The sequence below is a fragment of the Canis lupus genome, chromosome X (assembly GCF_003254725.2).
Source record: "Canis lupus dingo isolate Sandy chromosome X, ASM325472v2, whole genome shotgun sequence".
In the NCBI taxonomy this organism is placed as follows: domain Eukaryota; kingdom Metazoa; phylum Chordata; class Mammalia; order Carnivora; family Canidae; genus Canis; species Canis lupus.
In genome coordinates, this window is record NC_064281.1 from 120,875,827 (window position 1) to 120,898,135 (window position 22,309).

At 38.0% G+C, this 22,309-nt stretch overlaps 1 protein-coding gene across 2 annotated transcripts in view; it reads right to left on the reverse strand.

Moving 5' to 3' along the window:
• Positions 1-22,309, reverse strand: part of GABRA3 (gamma-aminobutyric acid type A receptor subunit alpha3) — a 309,468-nt gene that overhangs the window by 116,331 nt on the left and 170,828 nt on the right. For both annotated transcript variants that reach the window (XM_025460685.3, XM_025460684.3), the window contains exon 4: positions 6,294-6,361. In XM_025460685.3, the coding sequence (XP_025316470.1) occupies positions 6,294-6,361 (68 nt within the window). The remainder of the gene's footprint in view (positions 1-6,293; positions 6,362-22,309) is intronic.

Below are 22,309 nucleotides of genomic sequence, written 5' to 3' on the forward strand. Positions count from 1 at the left end.
TCCCAGTTATTCTTGTTCTGACTCTACTAACACTACTCTTTGTCCTCTTTATTTGCTCACTAGTTTTATCAGTATATTCAGATAAATACTCATTAAATACATAATTCAGGACACCGGGTCCCCGAACCTGTGGCATGTCAGAACCTGGGACCTTAGGATAAGATTTAGAATAGTTTTTTTTTTTCAGAAGATTTATTTTATTTTATTTATTTATTTATGAGAGACACACAGAGAGAAAGAGGTAGAGACACAGGCAGAGAGAGAAGTAGGCTCCATGCAGGGAGCCTGATGTGGGCTCGATCCCAGGATTCCAGATCATGCCATGGGCCGAAGGCAGGCACTCAACCTCTGAGCCACCCAGGCGTCCCTCAGAAGATGTTTCGGAGCAGAAGAGCATCCAAAGTTTTTTTCAGCTGTTAGCTTTCTTTTTCCCCCAGCTTTATTGAGATACAATTGTCAACTAAAAATTGTATTTAGGTTGTACAATGTGATTTCTAAAGGTGTATAATGTGATCATTTAATATATGTATACATTGTAAAATGATTATCACAATCAAATTAACACATTTATCACCTGTGTGTGTGTGTGTTTGTATGTGTGGTAAGAACACCTAAGGTCTCTCAGAAAATATCAACTGTCACCTTTCTACCTTCCTTTTCAATCACTGACCATATGCATAGCATTCCGTTTTTAAGTCAGTATCCCACTTTCTCTACATTCTAATTCAAAGGATCTTGGGAAACCAGGGAAAATTTCCACTTGCCAAGAGACATTGCTCACTGGTAAGGAATGGACATACCCAATTTGAGAGAGAAGTGGCAATGAAACTGCATTTTCACTAAATCTTTTGCAGTCTTCCCCTCATTGCCACTATACTGTCTTCCCATACATGGATTGAGAAAATGGTGTAAATTCTTCTGAAAATAGAAAGTAATAGAAGGTCATATGGCCTTAGATAATTCAAATTGGGATTGTATCCCTTATTCTGTTTCTCTCCTTGAAGACCATAGGTACAGGATTGATATTACTGCTGAGGAGCAGCATGTATTTTTTTTTGACCATCAAGCTTTATTTGTTAAAATGGTTAACACAAGGCTTTCATTTGTGATGCCTGTAAAATTCCCATTGTAGTTTCCAATTTATATCTTGTACTCTTTAATACATTTTCATTCTCTGACTTTTCCCTTAGAAATATCTACTATTGTTCGCTTTGTCTCTGCCTAATTCCCTATTGTCACAGTTCCTTACATTAAAAAAGTGGAGCAGCCACCAAAATCAGTAGCCCAAAGCTTGGAGCCATCAATCATTGACTCATTACTCTTGCTACTCCATAGTGTCTTCTAAAGAAAGCTACTTTTACTCTTTGCACAACTTGCTATTAATGTTTCATAACATTTACAAAGAATCTGTATCAGGTTCTATGCTAGGTACTAGAGACACAGAAATATACCTGACATGTTCTCCACCTTTGAAGGACTTTCAGTCAAGTGAAGGAACACAGTCATAATTTTCCCCTCAAATTTAATTTGTTCCATCTCATTTATTCTTGCATTTAACAAATAGTTGAGAGTCTACCAAGTGCCAAACATTCATTAGGTATTAGTAGTACAGGATTAACAAAATAGGTATGGCCCTCATGGAGCTTTTTGTCAAACTCAGGATCTATGTCTGTGGGGATCAGTGTTTGAGTAAGGAATATAATGGCTGCAAAGGGTTTGGGTGATACTAGTTCAATGCTCAAATTGGCACCACAATTCTTCCTCTTTATGAACAAGAAACTTGTCTCTATTTCCTTAGGAAAGTATTCTGGACCAAAATTCCATTTGGCTGTTTTGAGTCAAGAACACAGCCAGCTCTTGTTTTCATCTACTCATCCAAGCAGTCTGTAGTCTCAGGGGAGTGTGGGTTATTGCTTCAGCTAGTTGCTAAAGTCAGACAACTTTCTGATGCTTCACCCAAAGTCATCCCTGACCCAGGGTCAATTGCCACAGTATATGAAGTAGTACAGAAGAAGAAATTTTTAAAAGCACCATTAATGTGTTTCCCAGCCAGAGTGATCATAGCTATTCTACCTTGTAACAAGATGGAAGTGCAGCTAAAAATAACCTGAAATTTATTTGATCAAATCTGCCCTTCCTATCAGGAAAGCCATTCTATTGCTTCTACTTAACCATAAGGGGAAAAACAACCTGAAATCTGGCATTGTGATGCCCCCAGATATGGTTTTCTTTTTTAAAATTCCCCTGGCTATTCGGGGTCTTTTCTGATTCCACACAAATCTTAAAATAATTTGTTCTAACTCTCTGAAGAAAGTCCATGGTATTTTGATAGGGATTGCATTAAACGTGTATATTGCCCTGGGTAACATTGACATTTTCACAATATTAATTCTGCCAATCCATGAGCATGGAATATTTTTCCATCTCTTTGTGTCTTCCTCCATTTCTTTCAGAAGTGTTCTATAGTTTTGAGGGTATAGATCCTTTACATCTTTGGTTAGGTTTATTCCTAGGTATCTTATGCTTTTGGGTGCAATTGTAAATGGGATTGACTCCTTAATTTCTCTTTCTTCAGGTTGTATTACAAAGCTCTGGTCATCAAGACAGTGTGGTACTGGCACAAAAACAGACACATAGATCAGTGGAACAGAATAGAGAACCCAGAAGTGGACCCTCAACTTTATGGTCAACTAATATTCGATAAAGGAGGAAAGACTATCCATTGGAAGAAAGACAGTCTCTTCAATAAATGGTGCTGGGAAAATTGGACATCCACATGCAGAAGAATGAAACTAGACCACTCTCTTTCACCATACACAAAGATAAACTCAAAATGGATGAAAGATCTAAATGTGAGACAAGATTCCATCAAAATCCGGGATCCCTGGGTGGCGCAGCAGTTTGGTGCCTGCCTTTGGCCCAGGGCGCGATCCTGGAGACCCGGGATCGAATCCCACATCGGGCTTCCGGTGCATGGAGCCTGCTTCTCCCTCTGCCTATGTCTCTGCCTCTCTCTCTTTCTCTCTCTGTGACTATCATAAGTAAATAAAAATTAAAAAAAAAAGATTCCATCAAAATCCTAGAGAAGAACACAGGCAACACCCTTTTTGAACTCGGCCACAGTAACTTCTTGCAAGATACATCCACAAAGGCAAAAGAAACAAAAGCAAAAATGAACTATTGGGACTTCATCAAGATAAGAAGCTTTTGCACAGCAAAGGATACAGTCAACAAAACTAAAAGACAACCTACAGAATGGGAGAAGATATTTGCAAATGACATATCAGATAAAGGGCTAGTTTCCAAGATCTATAAAGAACTTATTAAACTCAACACCAAAGAAACAAACAATCCAATCATGAAATGGGCAAAAGACATGAAGAGAAATCTCACAGAGGAAGACATAGACATGGCCAACATGCATATGAGAAAATGCTCTGCATCACTTGCCATCAGGGAAATACAAATCAAAACCACAATGAGATACCACCTCACACCCGTGAGAATGGGGCAAATTAACAAGGCAGGAAACAACAAATGTTGGAGGGGATGCGGAGAAAAGGGAACCCTCTTACACTGTTGGTGGGAATGTGAACTGGTGCAGCCACTCTGGAAAACTGTGTGGAGGTTCCTCAAAGAGTTAAAAATAGACCTGCCCTACGACCCAGCAATTGCACTACTGGGGATTTACCCCAAAGATACAGATGCAGTGAAACTCCGGGACACCTGCACCCCGATGTTTATAGCAGCAATGGCCATGATAGCCAAACTGTGGAAGGAGCCTCGGTGTCCAACGAAAGATGAATGGATAAAGAAGATGTGGTCTATGTATACAATGGAATATTACTCAGCTATTAGAAATGACAAATACCCACCATTTGCTTCAACGTGGATGGAACTGGAGGGTATTATGCTGAGTGAAGTAAGTCAGTCGGAGAAGGACAAACATTATATGTTCTCATTCATTGGGGGAATATAAATAATAGTGAAAGGGAATATAAGGGAAGGGAGAAGAAATGTGTGGGAAATATCAGAAAGGGAGACAGAACGTAAAGACTGCTAACTCTGGGAAACGAACTAGGGGTGGTAGAAGGGGAGGAGGGCGGGGGGTGGGAGTGAATGGGTGACGGGCACTGGGGGTTATTCTGTATGTTAGTAAATTGAACACCAATAAAAAATTAAAAAAAAAACATAAGGGGAAAAAAACAAATAATAAAGTAGAATATGAAACTTCAAGATATATAAAATCTGGAGTGTTTGAAATGTCTCCAGGGCCTCTGCATTCCTATGTGTGCCTACTTGGGTGGGGAAGGAGCAAGGAGAGGAGCTGGTTTCGGTAAGGGCTACATGTGTGTTTCTGTAGTATTCCTGGATTTAGGTATCTGTTTGCACACATGTGTTCATGAAGTACCTGGGATAGCATCTGGACTCTTTTTATTCTGTATGTATTTTCTTGTGTGCATGTATATTTTTCTGAATGTATTTGTGGATGTTGGTGCATGAGTGAGAGTAAAGGAGAGTGTGTGAGTGTAAGCGTAAATGTGTTCAAAGAGTAGCTACAGTCACTTTCTTGTAAAAATCCTAATCCATCAGTAGTTCCCAGCAATACAAAGAGAGAGCTGCATATCCCTGGTGAATCTGATTACCTCCAGTGGCCTATAAGCTCTCTAAATATAGGGATCCTTAGAGCCCGAAATGCAAAGTTAGGCTTCTGAGGAGTACTTGTTGAATGACCAACTGACAATATTTTTAACACATGCCTGGATCTGAGACTGTGGGCATTAGTAGTCAAGTTGAGACCAGGAGCAGTTGAGAGGGAGCAATCTAGATACACAGGCTTTCCTGATACCCCTATGAGAGACCTGTCTCCTCCACCCCTCGTACATCAAACATGCCCCTTACTGAGCTCTCCCTATGTGTCAAGTACTCTATTAAGTATCAGGGAAGCCATGAGGACTTGGTACTTGCCCTTAAGGAGTATACAGGGAATCTGTTATATCTCAGTATCCTCTTTGTTCCGCACTTAAAAGACAAAGTACAGGCGTTGCCTCACAACCACTCATGACTCCCTCTGCTGAAAACTAGTCTTCTTGTCCAACTGACTTGTAGACCTTGCCTGATTGAAGAAAGAGCCATGTAAAGTCAACATACCTAAACCAACTCTCAGCCTCCAATCTTTTCCCCCCTGCAGTCCATCCTGTACAGACTGATAGGTCATTCTCAATCATTCTAAAACAACACATGTATATTTTGACTGCCCTACTCGAATACACTCAATCATTCTATATTACCTACAGGTAAACTCTATCACATTCCTATACAACTGTTTATATTTACCCAAAAGGTCTAAAGAAGCCTTATCCTCTGCTAAGTAGTAGTCCCAATGAAGATACACAGAAAAAAATTTAAGTAATGAACATGGACATTTCATATTTTTGGACACTTCATATTCTTTAAACATTTTCTGATTTTAAGATTTTTATTTTCCATACAAAGTCACTCACTCAACAAAAATTCTTTGAGCATCTATTAACTGCCAGGCATACTGAGCATATAATAGTTCTTTGTTTGCTTACATGATCATTATTCAATCAAATATCTGATACTTAGTAGGTATTGATCAGGTGGCCCATTAGGATGGGGTCTCCTGCCTCAACTTTCCACTGCATTCTTTGCTTTGACAACAAGAGGTAATGGAAGGAGAAGTCCTTGAAGATGGCTCATGAGTTTCCCCTTACTAGCTCTGCTGTGCCATGCTCTATTCCTTGACTCTACTCTGAAGCTTTCCCCTGCTCACATCTGTAGAAGGACGAATTTCCAGAAGTGATTTTGACTCCTTCTCCAAATATTTTGCATCACCATGGTCAGTCTATTACCCCTGTGAATAGGGCCTGTTTACAAGGAGCAGACTTCTTGGATGATACCACAGGCTGCTTGACTCTTTGAAAGTCCCCACCACAATGTTCTCCTCACATGACTTATCTCTGTAAATATGTGTGTAGTGCTGACAAAATGAGAAGACAGGGAAAGTTTAATTGAGGATAGGGATACAAGCTGAACTTTGAAAGATGTGTTGTGGAAAGAAAGGGTATTCCTGATGAAGGTATATGCTTTATATGTGAATGGGTAGGGAGAGCAGGGAAAAAGATGAATTTCGCGAAATGTAGGATAGTGAAGATAGGGAATTCATACGAGAGAAGGCTTCTCCCTAGAACATAGCTATAAACTCCAATTTGTTTTCTTTGATTTGTTGCATCATCTTTCACTTTTACCTTTGCAGGAATTATACTTACCATGTCAGTGTCTGACACGGGGCCAAAACTGGTCACATAGATATCAGTCTTCACTTCAGTCACCGCATCTAGGCCAAAGAAAGCAGAAAAGCAGAGTGTCATGAAAATCAGTTCCCTAAGCTCAGAAAGAGTCCAGTGCAGTATTCCAAATGACAGCTAACTTGCTACTTCTGAGAAAGGTTACCTGACATATGATGGAAAACCTCTGACCTGTACTATTTCTTCACGTTATGTGCTAGGTACAGGTACAAAGTTTATCCCTTTAGATATCATTGAGAATGACAACAGAATCCCCAAGCTCCAAAGTTTAAGAAAAGCCCTGAGAGATCATTGGCATTTATATGTGCTGGACCCCCACATCCGGATTACTCTTACCTGTGGTAAGTTGCAAATGTTCTAATATCCAACTTTAATACTTCCAGAAACATAGAATGTTTGCACCCCCACTCCCCTGCCCACTTAACATAGGGAGAGGCTATGTGACTATTTTTGGCTGTGGGAGGAAGTTATATGTGTCCTTCTCTGGCTGGAACAATTAATATCCAATGCAAGACCCTTCCTGCCATGGCCATCATGGAAACATATCGTTATAGACTACCATAAGATTGAAACAGCCTGGAATGATGAGCTAACACATAAAGGATAACTGCCCTGGAAAGTTGCCTGGGTCCATAACAGACTTTGCATGAATGAGAAATAAACTTTCATTGGGTTAAGTGACTGAGAGTTGAAAATGACTGATATTACCTGATACATTCTCTTTGCATTTATTTTTCTTTATTGTACTGTCTATTTACTTGGCTACCTCCCCCAACTTACCCAAAAGCTCCTGTATGGCAGTGTCCCTGTTTTGTTATCTCTGTATTCTCAGTACATTAAAAAGGAGCCTATTACTTAGATGGTACTCACTGAACATTTTTGGTATAAATGAATGAATCTCACATATTTGACAAGTTGGAAAATGATACTCAGAGAAGTGAAGTGATTTCATTGCTAAATTTCTCTCTCTTCCTGCTTCAGCCAGCCCTGTTTACCCCATTGTAGCTCAAACTAGCCCACATACTCCAGCATTCCTAAAATAGAACACAGGGCAGCCTATTCCAGCCTACAAAATACCTCATCATTATATTAAATTCAAATAAATCCCACTTTGGCCCAGCACACCAAACCCCAGTAGAGTACACCAGTAGCACAGCCGATACCAATAGGGCCTACATAAGATGTGATGCATATTTATATATATTTAAATACATCTATATATTTATAAATATAAATATAAATAATATAAATGAGGCTGATTATGTAGTCTATAGCACTATTTCTTTTATCTTACAGAGAGGTAGGGAACACACTCCATGTGAAACATGTTCACTCTATTCATCCCATCCTGGGTTCTGGTCCAGATGTACTTTAGATATTGTTGGCTTCCTACTTTCTAGAACCATCCCTTGGGCTTAATACACTGTTCTTCTACTCAGGCACTGAGTATATTCAAGGCCACAGTGCATAGCCACTAAAATTACATTTTCAGAAGAAGAAGAATAATTAGCACTATAGTCAACTCATCAAAACACACACCTTGACGGGTTCCTTTCAGCTGTGTTCTTGTACAATGAGGGTATGGGACCATCCAAATTCTGATTTTTTTTGTACTAACTAGGAACTCTAACTGTAAGGCCAAGCAAAAAGCATCTGACTAAAGGTACCCACTGGTAACAAGAAGAAGTAAGCTGCCTGAGGAAAGTAGGAGGTTTTATGGAAATTTGGTGCCCCTCCTGTCTCTCAACTATTCACTTTTACTTAAAAGGCACCCCTTGATTGCTAAGAAGGAAACAGTGGAGAATAGATGCTTTCCCAATGAATTAGGGCTCATTCAAGCTTCAGACATTTTCCTGCCTTTGCAGCAAGGAAAGAGTTGGGAAGTTTGGTCTAGTACACTGGTATAAAAAAGGAAAGTAAATAACTGGGGGGGGTGGTGGAGAGAAGAGATAAGCAGAAAAGGATTGAAGGAAAAAGCAAGGAAGAATAAATGGGTAAAAGAAAAATAGACAAAAGTCACCCAAAAATCTAAGGTCCTGGGTCCCAGACATAGAAGAGAGTGTCCACTCACTATTCCTGCTTCTCTGTATGAAAGAATGACTAGGAGTTGGCTCTTTCATTTAAATCAATGAAAAGACCAGTGAATTAGACTAGAACTGCTGAGAGCTACAATTCATAGTATAGCCCCTATTCATAGTCTTAGGAGAAACAAATGTGAGATATGAGTTTATGGAGAGATAAAAGGGCCTCTCCTCCACTGCTTAACAATTATTTTCAGATGCTCCTTGGTGATTTATTTGATTTGTGGATCCTTCCTTCCTTCCTTTGAAACAAAAGGAGAACAAAATTATGCTTTCCTTTTGCAAATTTGCCATGATACTGGAAGTGCTTGAAGCTCCTGAACGCATATGATTTTAGCCCTCAGTTGTACTCCCAATCAGTCCCAATATTATTTTTGCTAACTTTGATCTGAAAGAGTAAAGATAAGCCAATCAGTGAGTGATCACTGTGTTTACATTGAACATGTTGTTCATAACATTCTGTATTTTCTAGTTGGACTTCATATAGGTTCCCAAAAGGGAGACAGCATGAAAGACTCCTAACTCTGGGAAACGAACTAGGGGTGGTGGAAGGGGAGGTGGGCGGGGGGTGGGGGGTGACTGGGTGACGGGCACTGAGGGGGGCACTTGACGGGATGAGCACTGGGTGTTATTCTACATGTTGGCAAATTGAACACCAATAAAAAATAAATTTATACATTAAAAAAGGATATATACTTAAATATTATCAATAAAACAAACAAACAAATAGGTTCCCAAGAAATCACGAATTTTCTCCTTTGAGCAAAAATCAAAGTAGGTTTCCCAACTCTAGCTGTTTCGCCTTAGCACACATATCAACATTGGTCTTAGCACCGCCCTTTGGATTCACACAACAAAGTTTGCTTCTTAATCTTGTGAGATTTAAAGACCTGCAGAGATTGAAAGAAAGTGATAGTGATACCCCTAAATTTGCTCTTCTTGTTTCTTTCCAGACTAAATATTCTGACTTCTTTTGACTATGTCTCCTCTCCCTTTGACATGGTTTTATGCATCCTCACTATCCCTTACTCACTTTCTTCTGGCTCCGGTCTGATTTTTTTTTCTTTTTACTGACACCAAAATGATTTGTGGTGAAAGTTTGTCACAATTCCATTAGAGACAAGCTCATAAGATGAATGCTATGAACAAAAGCCTACTAGCTATACCCTTTTTCTCATTATAGGCCACAATGGGCTCTTCAATTCTTTTTAATGACAATCTTCCTAAGAACAGTGAGACTTCGAGGCCTGGAACCTTGGCTAGGAGAACAAAACCTTAACTTTTCATTTTCTTATTTGCAGATCACTGAGAACATTGAAGAAGCAGCACTTATTGTTGTATATACTTTTTATCTGGAAGAGAGACTGGACTGGAGGAAATGAGCTCCCATGTGACTGTCTGGATTGGTTAGTTACATGAATTTAGAGAGTGAGTTACAGTGACTTATGGACAGGTTTTCACAGATCTGAGAGCTGGAATGCTCTCTTATGTTAATAGCCTTTCTGTTTGACAACTCTTTGGGACTAAGATACCGTAAGTCCTCAGTGACTCCACCCCCCAATAGTATTAATTACAGATAAACTCTCCAGAGAAGTAACAAAAAGGTGATTTAAGGGAGTAGAAATTACAAGAGTCTGTGTTAGCTCTAATCTAATCTCTGCAATTGACTCACACCCTCTTTTACAGACTGTTTGGGCAAGGCTCACAGCTTTTAATATTTGGTAGGCTAGCAGCCTAGGACTGTGTTTATGCTACTCCATCTAGTGTCAGGTACCTGGAATGTACAGCAAATAAACATATATTTGGGGAGCCCAATGTGGGACTCGATCCCGGGACCCCAGGATCATGCCCTGAGCAGAAGGCAAATGCTCAACCACTGAGCCACCCAGATGTCCCAGCAAATATATTTTTTAAAGTGAGGTAAAATTGGTAAGTAACAGAATATTAGTTTCAGGCGTACAACATGAGATTTTGATATTTGTATACCCTACAAAGTGATCACCACAATAAGTCTCGTTACCATCCATCACAATACAATTGACCCCCTTCACCCTTTTCTCCCACCCCACAAATTCTTTTCCCCTCTGATAATCACCAATCTATTCTCTGTGTCTATGAGTATTTTTTATTTTGTTTGTTCATTTGTTCTATATATATGAAATCACGGTATTTGTCTTTCTCTGTCTGCCTTATTTCACTTAGCATAATACCCTCAAGGCCATGCATGTTGTCACTAATGGCCAAATTTCCTTATTTTAAACAGCCGAGTAGTATTTCATTGTATATATGTGTAACATCTTTTTTATTCATTCATCTATCAGTGATGAACACAAGGGTGCACATACCTTTTTGAATTAGTATTTTCTCTTGTCTCTTTTCATTTTCATCAGATAAATATCCAGAAGTGGAATAGGTGGATCACATGGTAGGTCTATTTTTTTTAATTTTTTGAGGAACTTTCAAAATGTTTTCTACTGTGGCTGTGCCAATTTACATTTCCAACAACCGTGTACAAGGGTTCCCATTTCTCCATGTCCTAACATCTGTTATTTTTTGTCTTTTTAATAATAACTTCTAACAAGTGTCAGATGATATCTCATCGTAGTTTTGACTTTTATTTCCCTGATAATTAGTATTGTTGAACATTGTTCCATGTGCCTGTTAGCCATCTATAGAAGATGAAGAAGCCTATAGAAGCCTATCATCTATAGAAGATATAAGAAGCCATCTTCTTTGGAAAGTTTTTATTAAGATCTTCTGCCCATTTTTTAATTGGTTTATTTATATGTTTGTTTCTTTTGTTATTGAGTTGAATTCTTTATGTATTTTGGATATTAACCCCTTATTAGATATATAATTTGTAAATATTTTCTCCCATTCAATAGGTTGCCTTTTTACTTTGTTGATGGTTTCCTTTGCTTTGGAGAAGCTTTTTAGTTTAATGTAGTCCCACTACTCTATTTTTTCCTTTTGTTGTCTCTGCTTTGGCATCAGATCCAAAGATTCAATGTCAAGACTGATGTCAAGGAACTTACCATCTACATTTCCTTCTAGGAATTTTATGGTTTCAGGTCTTATATTCAAGTCTTTAATCCGTTTTGAGTTGATTTTTGTGTATGGTGTTAGATAGCGGTCAGATTTTATTCTTTTGCATGTGGCTATCCAGTTTTCCCAACATCACTGATTGAAGAGAATGTCCTTTTCCCAGTGTATATTTTTGGCTCCTTTGTCGTAAACTAATTGACAATATAGGTATGAGTTTACTTCTGTGCTCTCTATTCTGTTCCATTAATCTAGGTGTTTGTTTTTATGCAAATATAATACTATTTTGATTATTATAAGCTTTGTAGTGTAGTTGGAAATCTGGGAGCATGATACCTCCAGCTATGTTCTTTCTCACAATTGTTGTGGCTATTTGGGGTCTTCTGTGATTCTGTACAAATTTTAGTATTTTTTGTTCTGTGAAAAAATGCTTTTGGTGTTTTGATAGAGATTGCATGAATCTGTAGGTTGCTTTGGGTAATATGGACATTTTAACAATATTAATTTTTCTAATCCATGAACACAGAATATCTTTCCACTTATTTGTGTCAGCTTCAATATCTTTCACCAGTGTCCTATAGTTTTTAGTGTAGAAGTAGTTCATCTCCTTGGTAAAATTTATTACTAGGTATCTTATTCTTTTTGATGCAGTTGTAAATGAGATGGTTTTCTTAATTTCTCTTTCTGGTATTTTGTTATTAGTGTATAGAAACAACAGATTTATGTATTTATGTATATCGATTTTGTTTGCTGCCACTTTACTAAATTAATTTGTTAGTTCTAACAGTTTTTTTGGTTGAGTCTTCAGGGTTTTCTATAGATCTGTCATGTCATCTATAAATAGTGATGGAAAGACCGGGTGGCTCAGCAATTTAGCACCGCCTTCAGCCCAGGGTGTGATCCTGGAGACCCAGGATCAAGTCCCACGTCAAGCTCCCTGCATGGAGCCTGCTTCTCCCTCTGCCTGTGTCTCTGCCTCTCTCTCTTTGTGTCTCTCATGAATAAATAAATAAATAAATAAATAAATAAATAAATAAATAAATAAATTATTTTAAAAAATAAATGAATAGTGATGGCTTTATGTTTTCCTTTCTAATTTGGATATCTTTTATTTCTGTTTCTTGCCTAATTCCTCTGACTCAAATTATAACTTAGTTTTATTATCTGTAAAAAAACGGGGGGGTTGACTTTGCCATGATTCTAATACCAAAAATATTATGGCTTACAAGGCCATAATAGATTAGAAAAGGGTACCAGAGGCACATACACTGTTTTCCTTAAGAAATGTGTAAAAAACAAAAGAAAATTAAACTGAGACTATACCAAAATAAAAAGATTTTGCACAGTGAAGGGAACAATCAACAAAATGAAAAGGAAACCTACTGAATGAAAGAAGATATTTGCAAATGACGTATCTGATAAGGGGTCAATATCCAAAATATATAAAGAACTTACACAACTCAATACCCAAAACACAAATTCAATTTAAAAATGAGAAGAGGACCTGAAGAGACATTTTTCCAAAGAAGACATACAGGTGACCAACAGTGCTCATACAGAGTGATTAGTATCACTCATCATCAGGGAAATGCAAATTAAAACCAAAATAAGATATAACCTCATGGCAGTCAGAATCACTAAAATAAAAAACACAGGAAATAGGTTGTGTTAGCAAGAATGTAGAGAAAAGGGAACCATTATGCTCTGTTGGTGGGAATGTAAACTGGTACAGCTACCCTGAAAAACAGTATGGATATTCTTCAAAAATTTAAGAATAGAATTACCATATGATCCAGTAATTCCAGTACTGGACCCAGAGAAAGCAAAAACAGTAATTCAAAAAGATATATGCACCCCTATGTTTATTGCAGCATCATTTACAATAGCCAAGATATGGAAGCAACCCAAATGTCCATCCATAGATAACTGGATAAAGACATTGTGATGTACACACACACACACACACACACACACACACACACACACACACACGAATATTATCCAGCCATAAAAAAAAGAATAAAATCTTCCAGTTGTAACAACATAGATGGGATTTGATGGGATATAGAGGTTATAATGTTAAGTGAAATAAGTCAGAGAAAGACAAATACCATATGAAACCATGTTATGTAGAATTTAAGAAACAAATGAACAAAGAAAAAAGAGATGAACAAAATAAATTCTTAAATATAGAGAACAAACTGGTGGTTGCCAGAGGGGAGAGGGAGATGGGTTAAATGGGTGAAGAGGGTTAAGAGTACATTTATGATAAGCACTGACTAACATATAGAATTGTTAAATCCTTCTATTGTATACCTGAAACCAATATAACACTGTGTGTTAATTATGCTTACATTTAAAATAAGAAAAAAATAAAATTGGGATCCCTGGATGGCGCAGCGGTTTGGCGCCTGCCTTTGGCCCAGGGCGCGATCCTGTAGACCCGGGATCGAATCCCACATCCGGCTCCCGGTGCATGGAGCCTGCTTCTCCCTCTGCCTGTGTCTCTGCCTCTCTCTCTCTCTGTGACTATCATAAAATAAATAAATAAATACCTTAAAAAAATTAAAAAAAAAAGAAAAAAATAAAATTAAGACAGTCATAAAATTAAAAAAATAATATAGTAAAACATAATAATAGTAAAAACTAATAATTTAAGAAGACTAAAATACTTTTTCTGTACAAAAGGGGTGGCTGGAAGCAGGCTGAGTACCTGTCAGATTTGGGGCTCTCCTCATAAAGAGGCTAGAAAAGTGAAGCTGGATTGATGCCTAGTATAAGGCTCTGATTGAGGCCACAGGCTAGGGTTAGCAGGTGGGTTGGGATGACATGATGTATTTTTTTTTTTGACATGATGTATTAAGACATAGTCTTGGGATTAGGAATTAAGCCAAGTGGCTTGTTAGAATAGGAATGGATCAGCAGATCACAGGAGAAGAAACTTCAAAATATTATTTTAAGTCCATTTTAGGATAGTGATCAGGATATAAGCAAACCACAAAACCACTATACAGCAAGTAAAAGTAAAAACTAAAATTAAAACAAAACCATCTTGCCCCAAACTAGTTTCTGGCATTGTGGAATAAGGGAGTAAGTGTACTACAGCCTTTATTTTCCTCTGATTATAAATAAAATCTCTGGACAAAATATAAAAGCAATTACCCAAGGACTGTGAAAAGTTAAAAAGAACAGGTGGGTTATAAAGGTTATAAAGGGAAGTTAAAACTTGGAGAAGCAATCTACAGGGAAATAAGTTTCCTGGATTTATTCTTTTTTCTTGCAGTTCCGCCTCAAAGGCAATGCTGCATAGTGGGACACTGGCACAAGCAGCCAAACCTCTGAATAAAAAGCCCTATCTGTCTTGCCAGACAGTCAGGGGAAAAGGGCCACTGCAGACAAGACAGTGGGGGAGATCCAAAAGGGAAGGGGGTTAAAGAAAAGGATGCACTCATTCAGTATATGAACCCCTAAAATCATAGGCTTACCCTTGAGCACATGCATAGGAAAGGCACCATACCAAAGACTTTGAGAAGTACACAATGATTTAAACTACAACCTCAATATCAGACTAATCTTAAGTAGTAAAGTATAGGACAGACCAAAAGAAGCACAGCAAAGATTTTGAAAATTGAAATATGAGCTAATATGTAAATCACGGCTTGAGTCTTAGACTATCTTCTACAGATACATGTGTGAGATAAAACAAATGCACCATAGCAAAGGTAGCAAAGGCTTTGAAAACTGAAAAAGATGGGCATCACCACCCACAGAGACCAAGGCAAACCTTGCAGACTGAATTTAATCAAGTGGATTGTCCGCTAAAACAAGAGGACTTTTGGGGAAGATGGTGGAATAGGAGGATTCTAAGCACACCTCATCCCATGGACACAACTATAAATAATACTCACCTTAGTGTAAATAATCCAGAAAATAACCCAAACTGGCAGAAAAAACTCCACAACTAAATGTAGAGAAGAGGCTGCACAGAAGAGGGTAGGAAAGGAGAAGACATGGTGGGCCTGACCTCTGGAGGGAGAGAGCTACAGGTGCAGAGAGGGAAGAGAAACAGACTGTCACAGTGTGGAGTCTGATTGGGAAAGATGAATCCCCATATTTGGCTTTGAAAACCACAAGGACCTAATTTCTTGAGTTCTTAAAACCAGTGGGACTTAAAGCCTAGAACTTTAAAAATTGGTGGCTCAGCTTTGGGACAGCCTGGAAGGCAATAGGAAACTGAGTCCCTACCCTTAAAGAGACAGTGCAACAAAGAGTCCACAGATATATGGTATAGAGGCAACAGTTTGAAAACCACCTGAGGCATTTGGTAGGGAGAGTTATTTGCTAATCTTAGAGTTCCCTGAGGTCTTCTCCAGGAATAAAGGAGATGGTAAGCCATTTCCCTCCTCTACCCCCAGCATAAACACATAGCCACCTGCTGTAACCAGCACAACCTGACATTCATTACCTAACTTGTTGATACTTTACCCAGCCTCCTCTATTCAAGGTTGCCTTAGTTCCAGCACTGTGGGTAACCTCCCTGAGAAAACAGGTACAAACCTTGCCAACAGAACATCTCCCATTGTATACTTTGTGGGGCATCGGTCCTAGTGGCAGTGGCAGCTGGTCACTTCCTGCAGAGGATGCATGCACCTTGTTAAAACTGCACACCCTGCAAAAGAAAGTCCAGGCTACCCCAGTCTCCACAGCAGATGCATGTCCCCTGTGGAAGATGATCAGCACCACCTTGTTAAAAGTGCTTGTTTCAAGTGCTTCTCCCTCTGCCTATGTCTCTGCCTCTGTGTGTCTCTCATGAATAAATAAAATATTTTTTTAAAAAAAGGGAAAAAATGAAGGCTGTCATTCAGAAAAAAGGAGAGATAAAGAATTTCTGAGACAAACAGAAATTAAAGGTGACTTTAATGATGACTAAACCATCCCTAAAAGACATGTTAAAGGGGACCCTTTGAGTGGAATGGAAAGACCATAAGTAAGAGTAAGAGAAATAGGAAAAACAAAAGCAGTAAATATATCTGTAAAACTCAGTCAAGGGACTCGCAAAATAAAAGGATTATAAAGTATGACACCATATACTTAAAATGTGGTGGTGAAAAGAGGAAGAATGGGTTCAAATTTATGCAATTATTGACATAGTATAGAAAGCTATATACAGTGGATGTTATATACAAACCAAATAGTAACAACAAATCAAAAACCAGTACCAGATATACAAAAACAAAAGAGAAAGGAATCCAAGTATATCACTAAAGAAAGCAACTTACGGCGAGAGAAGAGAGCAAGGGAAGAAAGTAACAGAGAAGATCCACAAAAACAAACACAAAACAAATAACAAGTTACAATAAATACACACTTATTAATAATTACTTTGAATTTAAATGGGACTAAATGCTCCAATAAAAAGATATAGGTTAAGAGAATGGATAAAAAACAGACTCATCTATATGCTGCCTAGAGAGACTTCAGACTTAAAGTCACAAGTAGATTGAAAGTGAAGGGATGAGGAAACATTAAACATGCAAATGTAAGTGAAAAGAAAGTCAGGATAGCATTCTTATATCAGACCAAATCGACTTTAAATCAAAGACTGTAATAGGAGACAAAGAAAGACACTATATAATCATTTAAGGAGACAATACAACAAGAAGATACAACAACTTTAAATATTTATGTACCCAACATAGGACCACCCAAGTACAAAACACAGTTAACAAATAAAAATAAATTAATCCATAGTAATACTATAATAGTAGAGGACGTTAACACCCCACTTACATCAACAGACAGATTATCTAAGCAGAAAATCAACAAGAAAACGATGGCTTTTTTTTTTAATTTATGATAGAGAGAGAGAGAGAGAGGCAGAGACATAGGCAGAGGGAGAAGCAGGCTCCATGCACCGGGAGCCCGACATGGGATTCGATCCTGGGTCTCCAGGATCGCGCCCTGGGCCAAGGGCAGGCGCTAAACCGCTGCGCCACCCAGGGATCCCAGAAAACGATGGCTTTTAATGATACATGGTACCAGATGGATTTAATAGACATATTCAGTGCAGTCTATCCTAAAACAGCAGAATGCACATTGTTATCAAGGGCACATGGAACAATCTCCAGAATAGATCACGTTAAGTCACAAAGCAAGTCTCCACAATTTTAAGAAGATAAGAGTTGTACCACGCATCTTTCTGACTGCAACACAATAAAACTAGAAATCAATCACAAGGAAAAATTTGGAAAGAGCACAAATACATGGAAGTTAAAAAACATGCTACTAAACAATGAATATGTCAACCAAGAAATCAAAAAGGAAATAAAAAAATACCTGGAGGCAAATGAAAATGAAAACACAATGGTCCAAAATCTTTGGGGTGGAGCAAAAAAGGTTCTAAGAAGGAAGTCTATATAGCAATACAGGCCTACTTCAAGAAGTAAGAAAAATCTCAAATCAACAACAAAAACTTACACCTAAAGGAGCTAGAAAAAGAAAAGAAACCCAAAACCAACAGAAGGAATGAAATAATGAAGACTAGAGCAGAAATAAATGATACAGAAATGAAAAAAAAATAGAACAGATCAATGGAACCAGGAGCTGGTTCTTCAAAAAGACCAACAAAATTGATAAACCTCTATCCAGATTCATCAAAAGAGAGAACTCAAATAAATAAATTCAGATATTAAAGAGAAGAAATAACCAACACCACAGAAATACAAAGAATTATAAGTGAATATTATGAAAAAGTATATGCCAACAAATTGCACAACGTAGAAAAAAATGGACAAATTCCTAGAAACACAATCTTCCAACACTGAATCAAGAAGAAATTGATACTCTGAACAGACTGATTACTGGTTAATGAAATTGAATTGGTAATCAAAAAAATACAAAAAATAAAAGTCCAGGATCAGATGGATTCATAGGTAAACCCTACTAACTATTTAAATAAGAGTTAATATCTATTCTTCTCAAACTTTTCCAAAAATAGAAGAGGAAGGAAAAGTTCCAAACTCATTCTGAAGCCAGCATACCTCCAATAAACACACACACACACACACACACCACCAACACCAACAACAAAAACCCCCAAACAGACAACAACAAAAAAGAGAATTACAGGTCAGTATCTCTGATGAACGTGGATACAAAAATCCTCAACAAAATATTAGCAAACCAAATCCACCAAAACATTAAAAAAAATCATTCACCATAATCACGGGGATTTATTCCTGGTATACAGGGATGATTCAGTATTTACATATCAATCAATCTGATATATCACATCAATAAAAGAAAGGATAAAAACTATATGATCATTTCAATAGATATAGGAAAAGTATTTCATAAAGTACAACATCCATTTATGATAACAACCCTCAACAAAAGAAGTATAGAAGACACATACCTCAACATAATAAAGGCCTTATATGAAAAACCTGCAGCCAATATCATACTCAATGGGTTAAAACTGAGAGCTTTTCCCTCTGAGATCAGGAACAGGACAAGGATGTCCACCCTCACCATTTTTATTCAATATATTACGGGAATTCCTAGCCACAGCAATCAAACAAGAAAAGAAAGGCATCCAAAACAGTAAGAAAGATGTAAAACGCACTATTTGCATATGACATGATACTATATATACAAAACCCTAAAGACTTCATCAAAAAGACACTAGAAACTGATAAATGAATTCAGGAAGGTCACAGGATACAAAACTAATGTGCAGAAATCCACTGCATTCCTTTTTTTTTTTTTTTTTGAAGGTTTTATTCATTTGTTCATGAGAGACACAGAGAGAGAGAGGGAGACAGAGAGGCAGAGACACAGGCAGAGGGAGAGGCAGGCTACATGCAAGGAGCCGGATGTGGGACTCCATCCTGGGACTCCAGGATCATGCCCTGGGCCTAAGGCAGGAGCCAAACCTCTGAGCCACCCAGGGATCCCCAATCCACTGCATTTCTATACACTGATAATGAAGCAGCAGAAAGAAAAATTAGAAAAGAATCCCATTTACAATTGTACCTATATAGTAAAATACCTAGGAGTAAACTTGATCAAATAAGTAAAAGACCTTTACTGAAAACAATAAAACACTAATGAAATAAGTTGAAGGTGAGACATGAAAAGACATTGCATACTCAAAAATTAGAAGAACAAATATTGTTAAAATATGCATACATATCCAAAGCAATCTACATATCAAAATACCAACAGCATTTTTCACAGAACTGGAACAAACAATCCTAAAATTTGTATGGAACCAAAAAAGACCTCAAAGAGCCAAAACAATCTAAAGTAAAAACAAAAGTGGAGGTATCACAATTTCAGACTTCAAGCTGTATTATAAAGCTGTAGTGATCAAGAAAGTATGGTACCTAATATTCAACAAAGGAGGAAAGACTAACCACTGGAAAAAAGACAGTCTCTTCAATAATGGTGCTGGGAAAATTGGACATCCACATGCAGAAAAATGAAACTGGACCATTCTCTTACACCATACACAAAGATAAACTCAAAATGGATGAAAGATCTAAATGTGAGACAAGATTCCATCAAAATCCTAGAGGAGAACACAGGCAACACCCTTTTTGAATTTGGCCACAGTAACTTCTTGCAAGATACATCCATGAAGGAAAGAGAAACAAAAGCAAAAATGAACTACTGGAACTTCATCAAGAAGCTTTTGCACAGCAAAAGATACCGTCAACAAAACTAAAAGGCAACCTACAGAATGGGAGAAGATATTTGCAAATGACGTATCAGAAAAAGGGCTAAGTTTCCAAGATCTATAAAGAATTTATTAAACTCAACAGCAAAGAAACAAACAATCCAATCATGAAATGGGCAAAAGACATGAACAGAAATCTCACAGAGGAAGACATAGACATGGCCAACAAGCACATGAGAAAATGCTCCCCATCACTGGCATCAGGGAAATACAAATCAAGAGTGTATTCCTCAAAGAGTTAAAAATAGATCTGCCCTATGACCCAGCAATTGCACTGCTGGGGATTTACCCCAAAGATAATGAAACGCCGGGACACCTGCACCCCAATGTTTTATGTTTATAGCAGCAATGTCCACAGTAGCCAAACTGTGGGAGGAGCCTCGGTATCCATCGAAAGATGAATGGATAAAGATGTGGTCTATGTATACAATGGAATATTCCTCAGCCATTAGAAACGACAAATACCCACCATTTGCTTTGACATGGATAGAACTGGAGGGTATTATGTTGAGTGAAATAAGTCAGTCGGAGAAGGACAAACATGATATGGTCTCATTCATTTGGGGAATATAAAAAATAGTGAAAGGGAATAAAGGGGAAAGGAGAAAAAATGAGTGCAAAAAATCAGAAAGGGAGACAGAACATGAGAGGCTCCTAACTCTGGGAAACGAACTAGGGGTGGTGGAAGGGGAGATGGGCGGGTGGTGGGGGTGACTGGGTGATGGGCACTGAGGGGGGCACTTGATGGGATGAGCACTGGGTGTAATTCTGTATGTTGGCAAATTGAACACCAATAAAAAATAAATTTATAAAAAAGATTAATGAAACAAAAGAAAAAACCCAGAAACGAACCCACAATTATATGGTCAATTAATCTTTGACAAAGGAAGCAAGAATATCCAATGGGAAAAAATCTCTTCAACAAATTGTGTTGGGAAAACTGGACAGCTTTGTGCAAAAGAATGAAACTGGGCCACTTTCTTACACCCATACATAAAAATGAACCCAAAATGGATTAAGGACCAAAATGTGAGACCTGAAGCCATAAAAATCCTAGAAAAGAACACAGGCAGTAACACAGCTGATGTCAGTTGCAATATCTTTCTAGATATGTCTCTTGAGGTAAGGAAAACAAAAAATACATATTGTTTGTATATTTATATGTTTGTATGCAGGTGCACACTCACACATCAACCAGATACAGAAAATCTTCTCTTTACAACTGTCTATTAATATGTAATATATTACAGAGCTTTACTTTATCATACTTGGAAAAGTAAATTACTCAGAAATTGTAAAAAGACAAAAAAAAAAAAAAACTACTGGGACTCCATCAAGACAAAAAGCTTCTGTACAGGGACGCCTGGATGGTTCAGTGGTTGAGTGTCTGCCTTTAGTTCAGGTTGTGATCCCGGGGTCCTGGGATCAAGTCCTATATCAGGCTCCTCACAGGGAGCCTGCTTCTCCCTCTGCCTGTGTCTCTGCCTCTCTCTAAGTCTCTCATGAATAAATAAATAAAATCTTTTATTAAAAAAAAGCTTCTGGTTTGGCGCCTGCCTTTGGCCCAGGGCGCGATCCTGGAGACCCGGGATCGAATCCCACGTCGGGCTCCCGGTGCATGGAGCCTGCTCCTCCCTCTGCCTGTGTCTCTGCCTCTCTCTCTCTCTCTCTCTCTGTGTGACTATCATAAATAAATAAAAATTCAAAAAAAAATAAAAAAAAAAAAAAATAAAATAAAAAAAAGCTTCTGTACAGTGAAGGAAACAATCAACAAAACTAAAAGGTAACCAACTGAATAGAAAAATATATTTGCAAATGGCATATCCAATAAAGGGTTAGAATCCAAAAATATATTAAAAACTTATAAAACTCAAAAAATAAAAAAAACATAAAACTCAACACACATTAAATGAATAATCCAATTAAAAATGGGCTGAAGGGCAGCCCGGGTGGCTCAGCAGTTTAGTGCTGCCTTCAGCCCAGGGCCTGATCCTGGAGACCTGGGATTGAGTTCCACATCAGGCTCCCTGCATGGAGCCTGCTTCTCCCTCTGCCTGTGTCTCTGCCTCTTTCTTTCTCTCTCTCTCTATACACATATATGTGTGTGTGTGTCA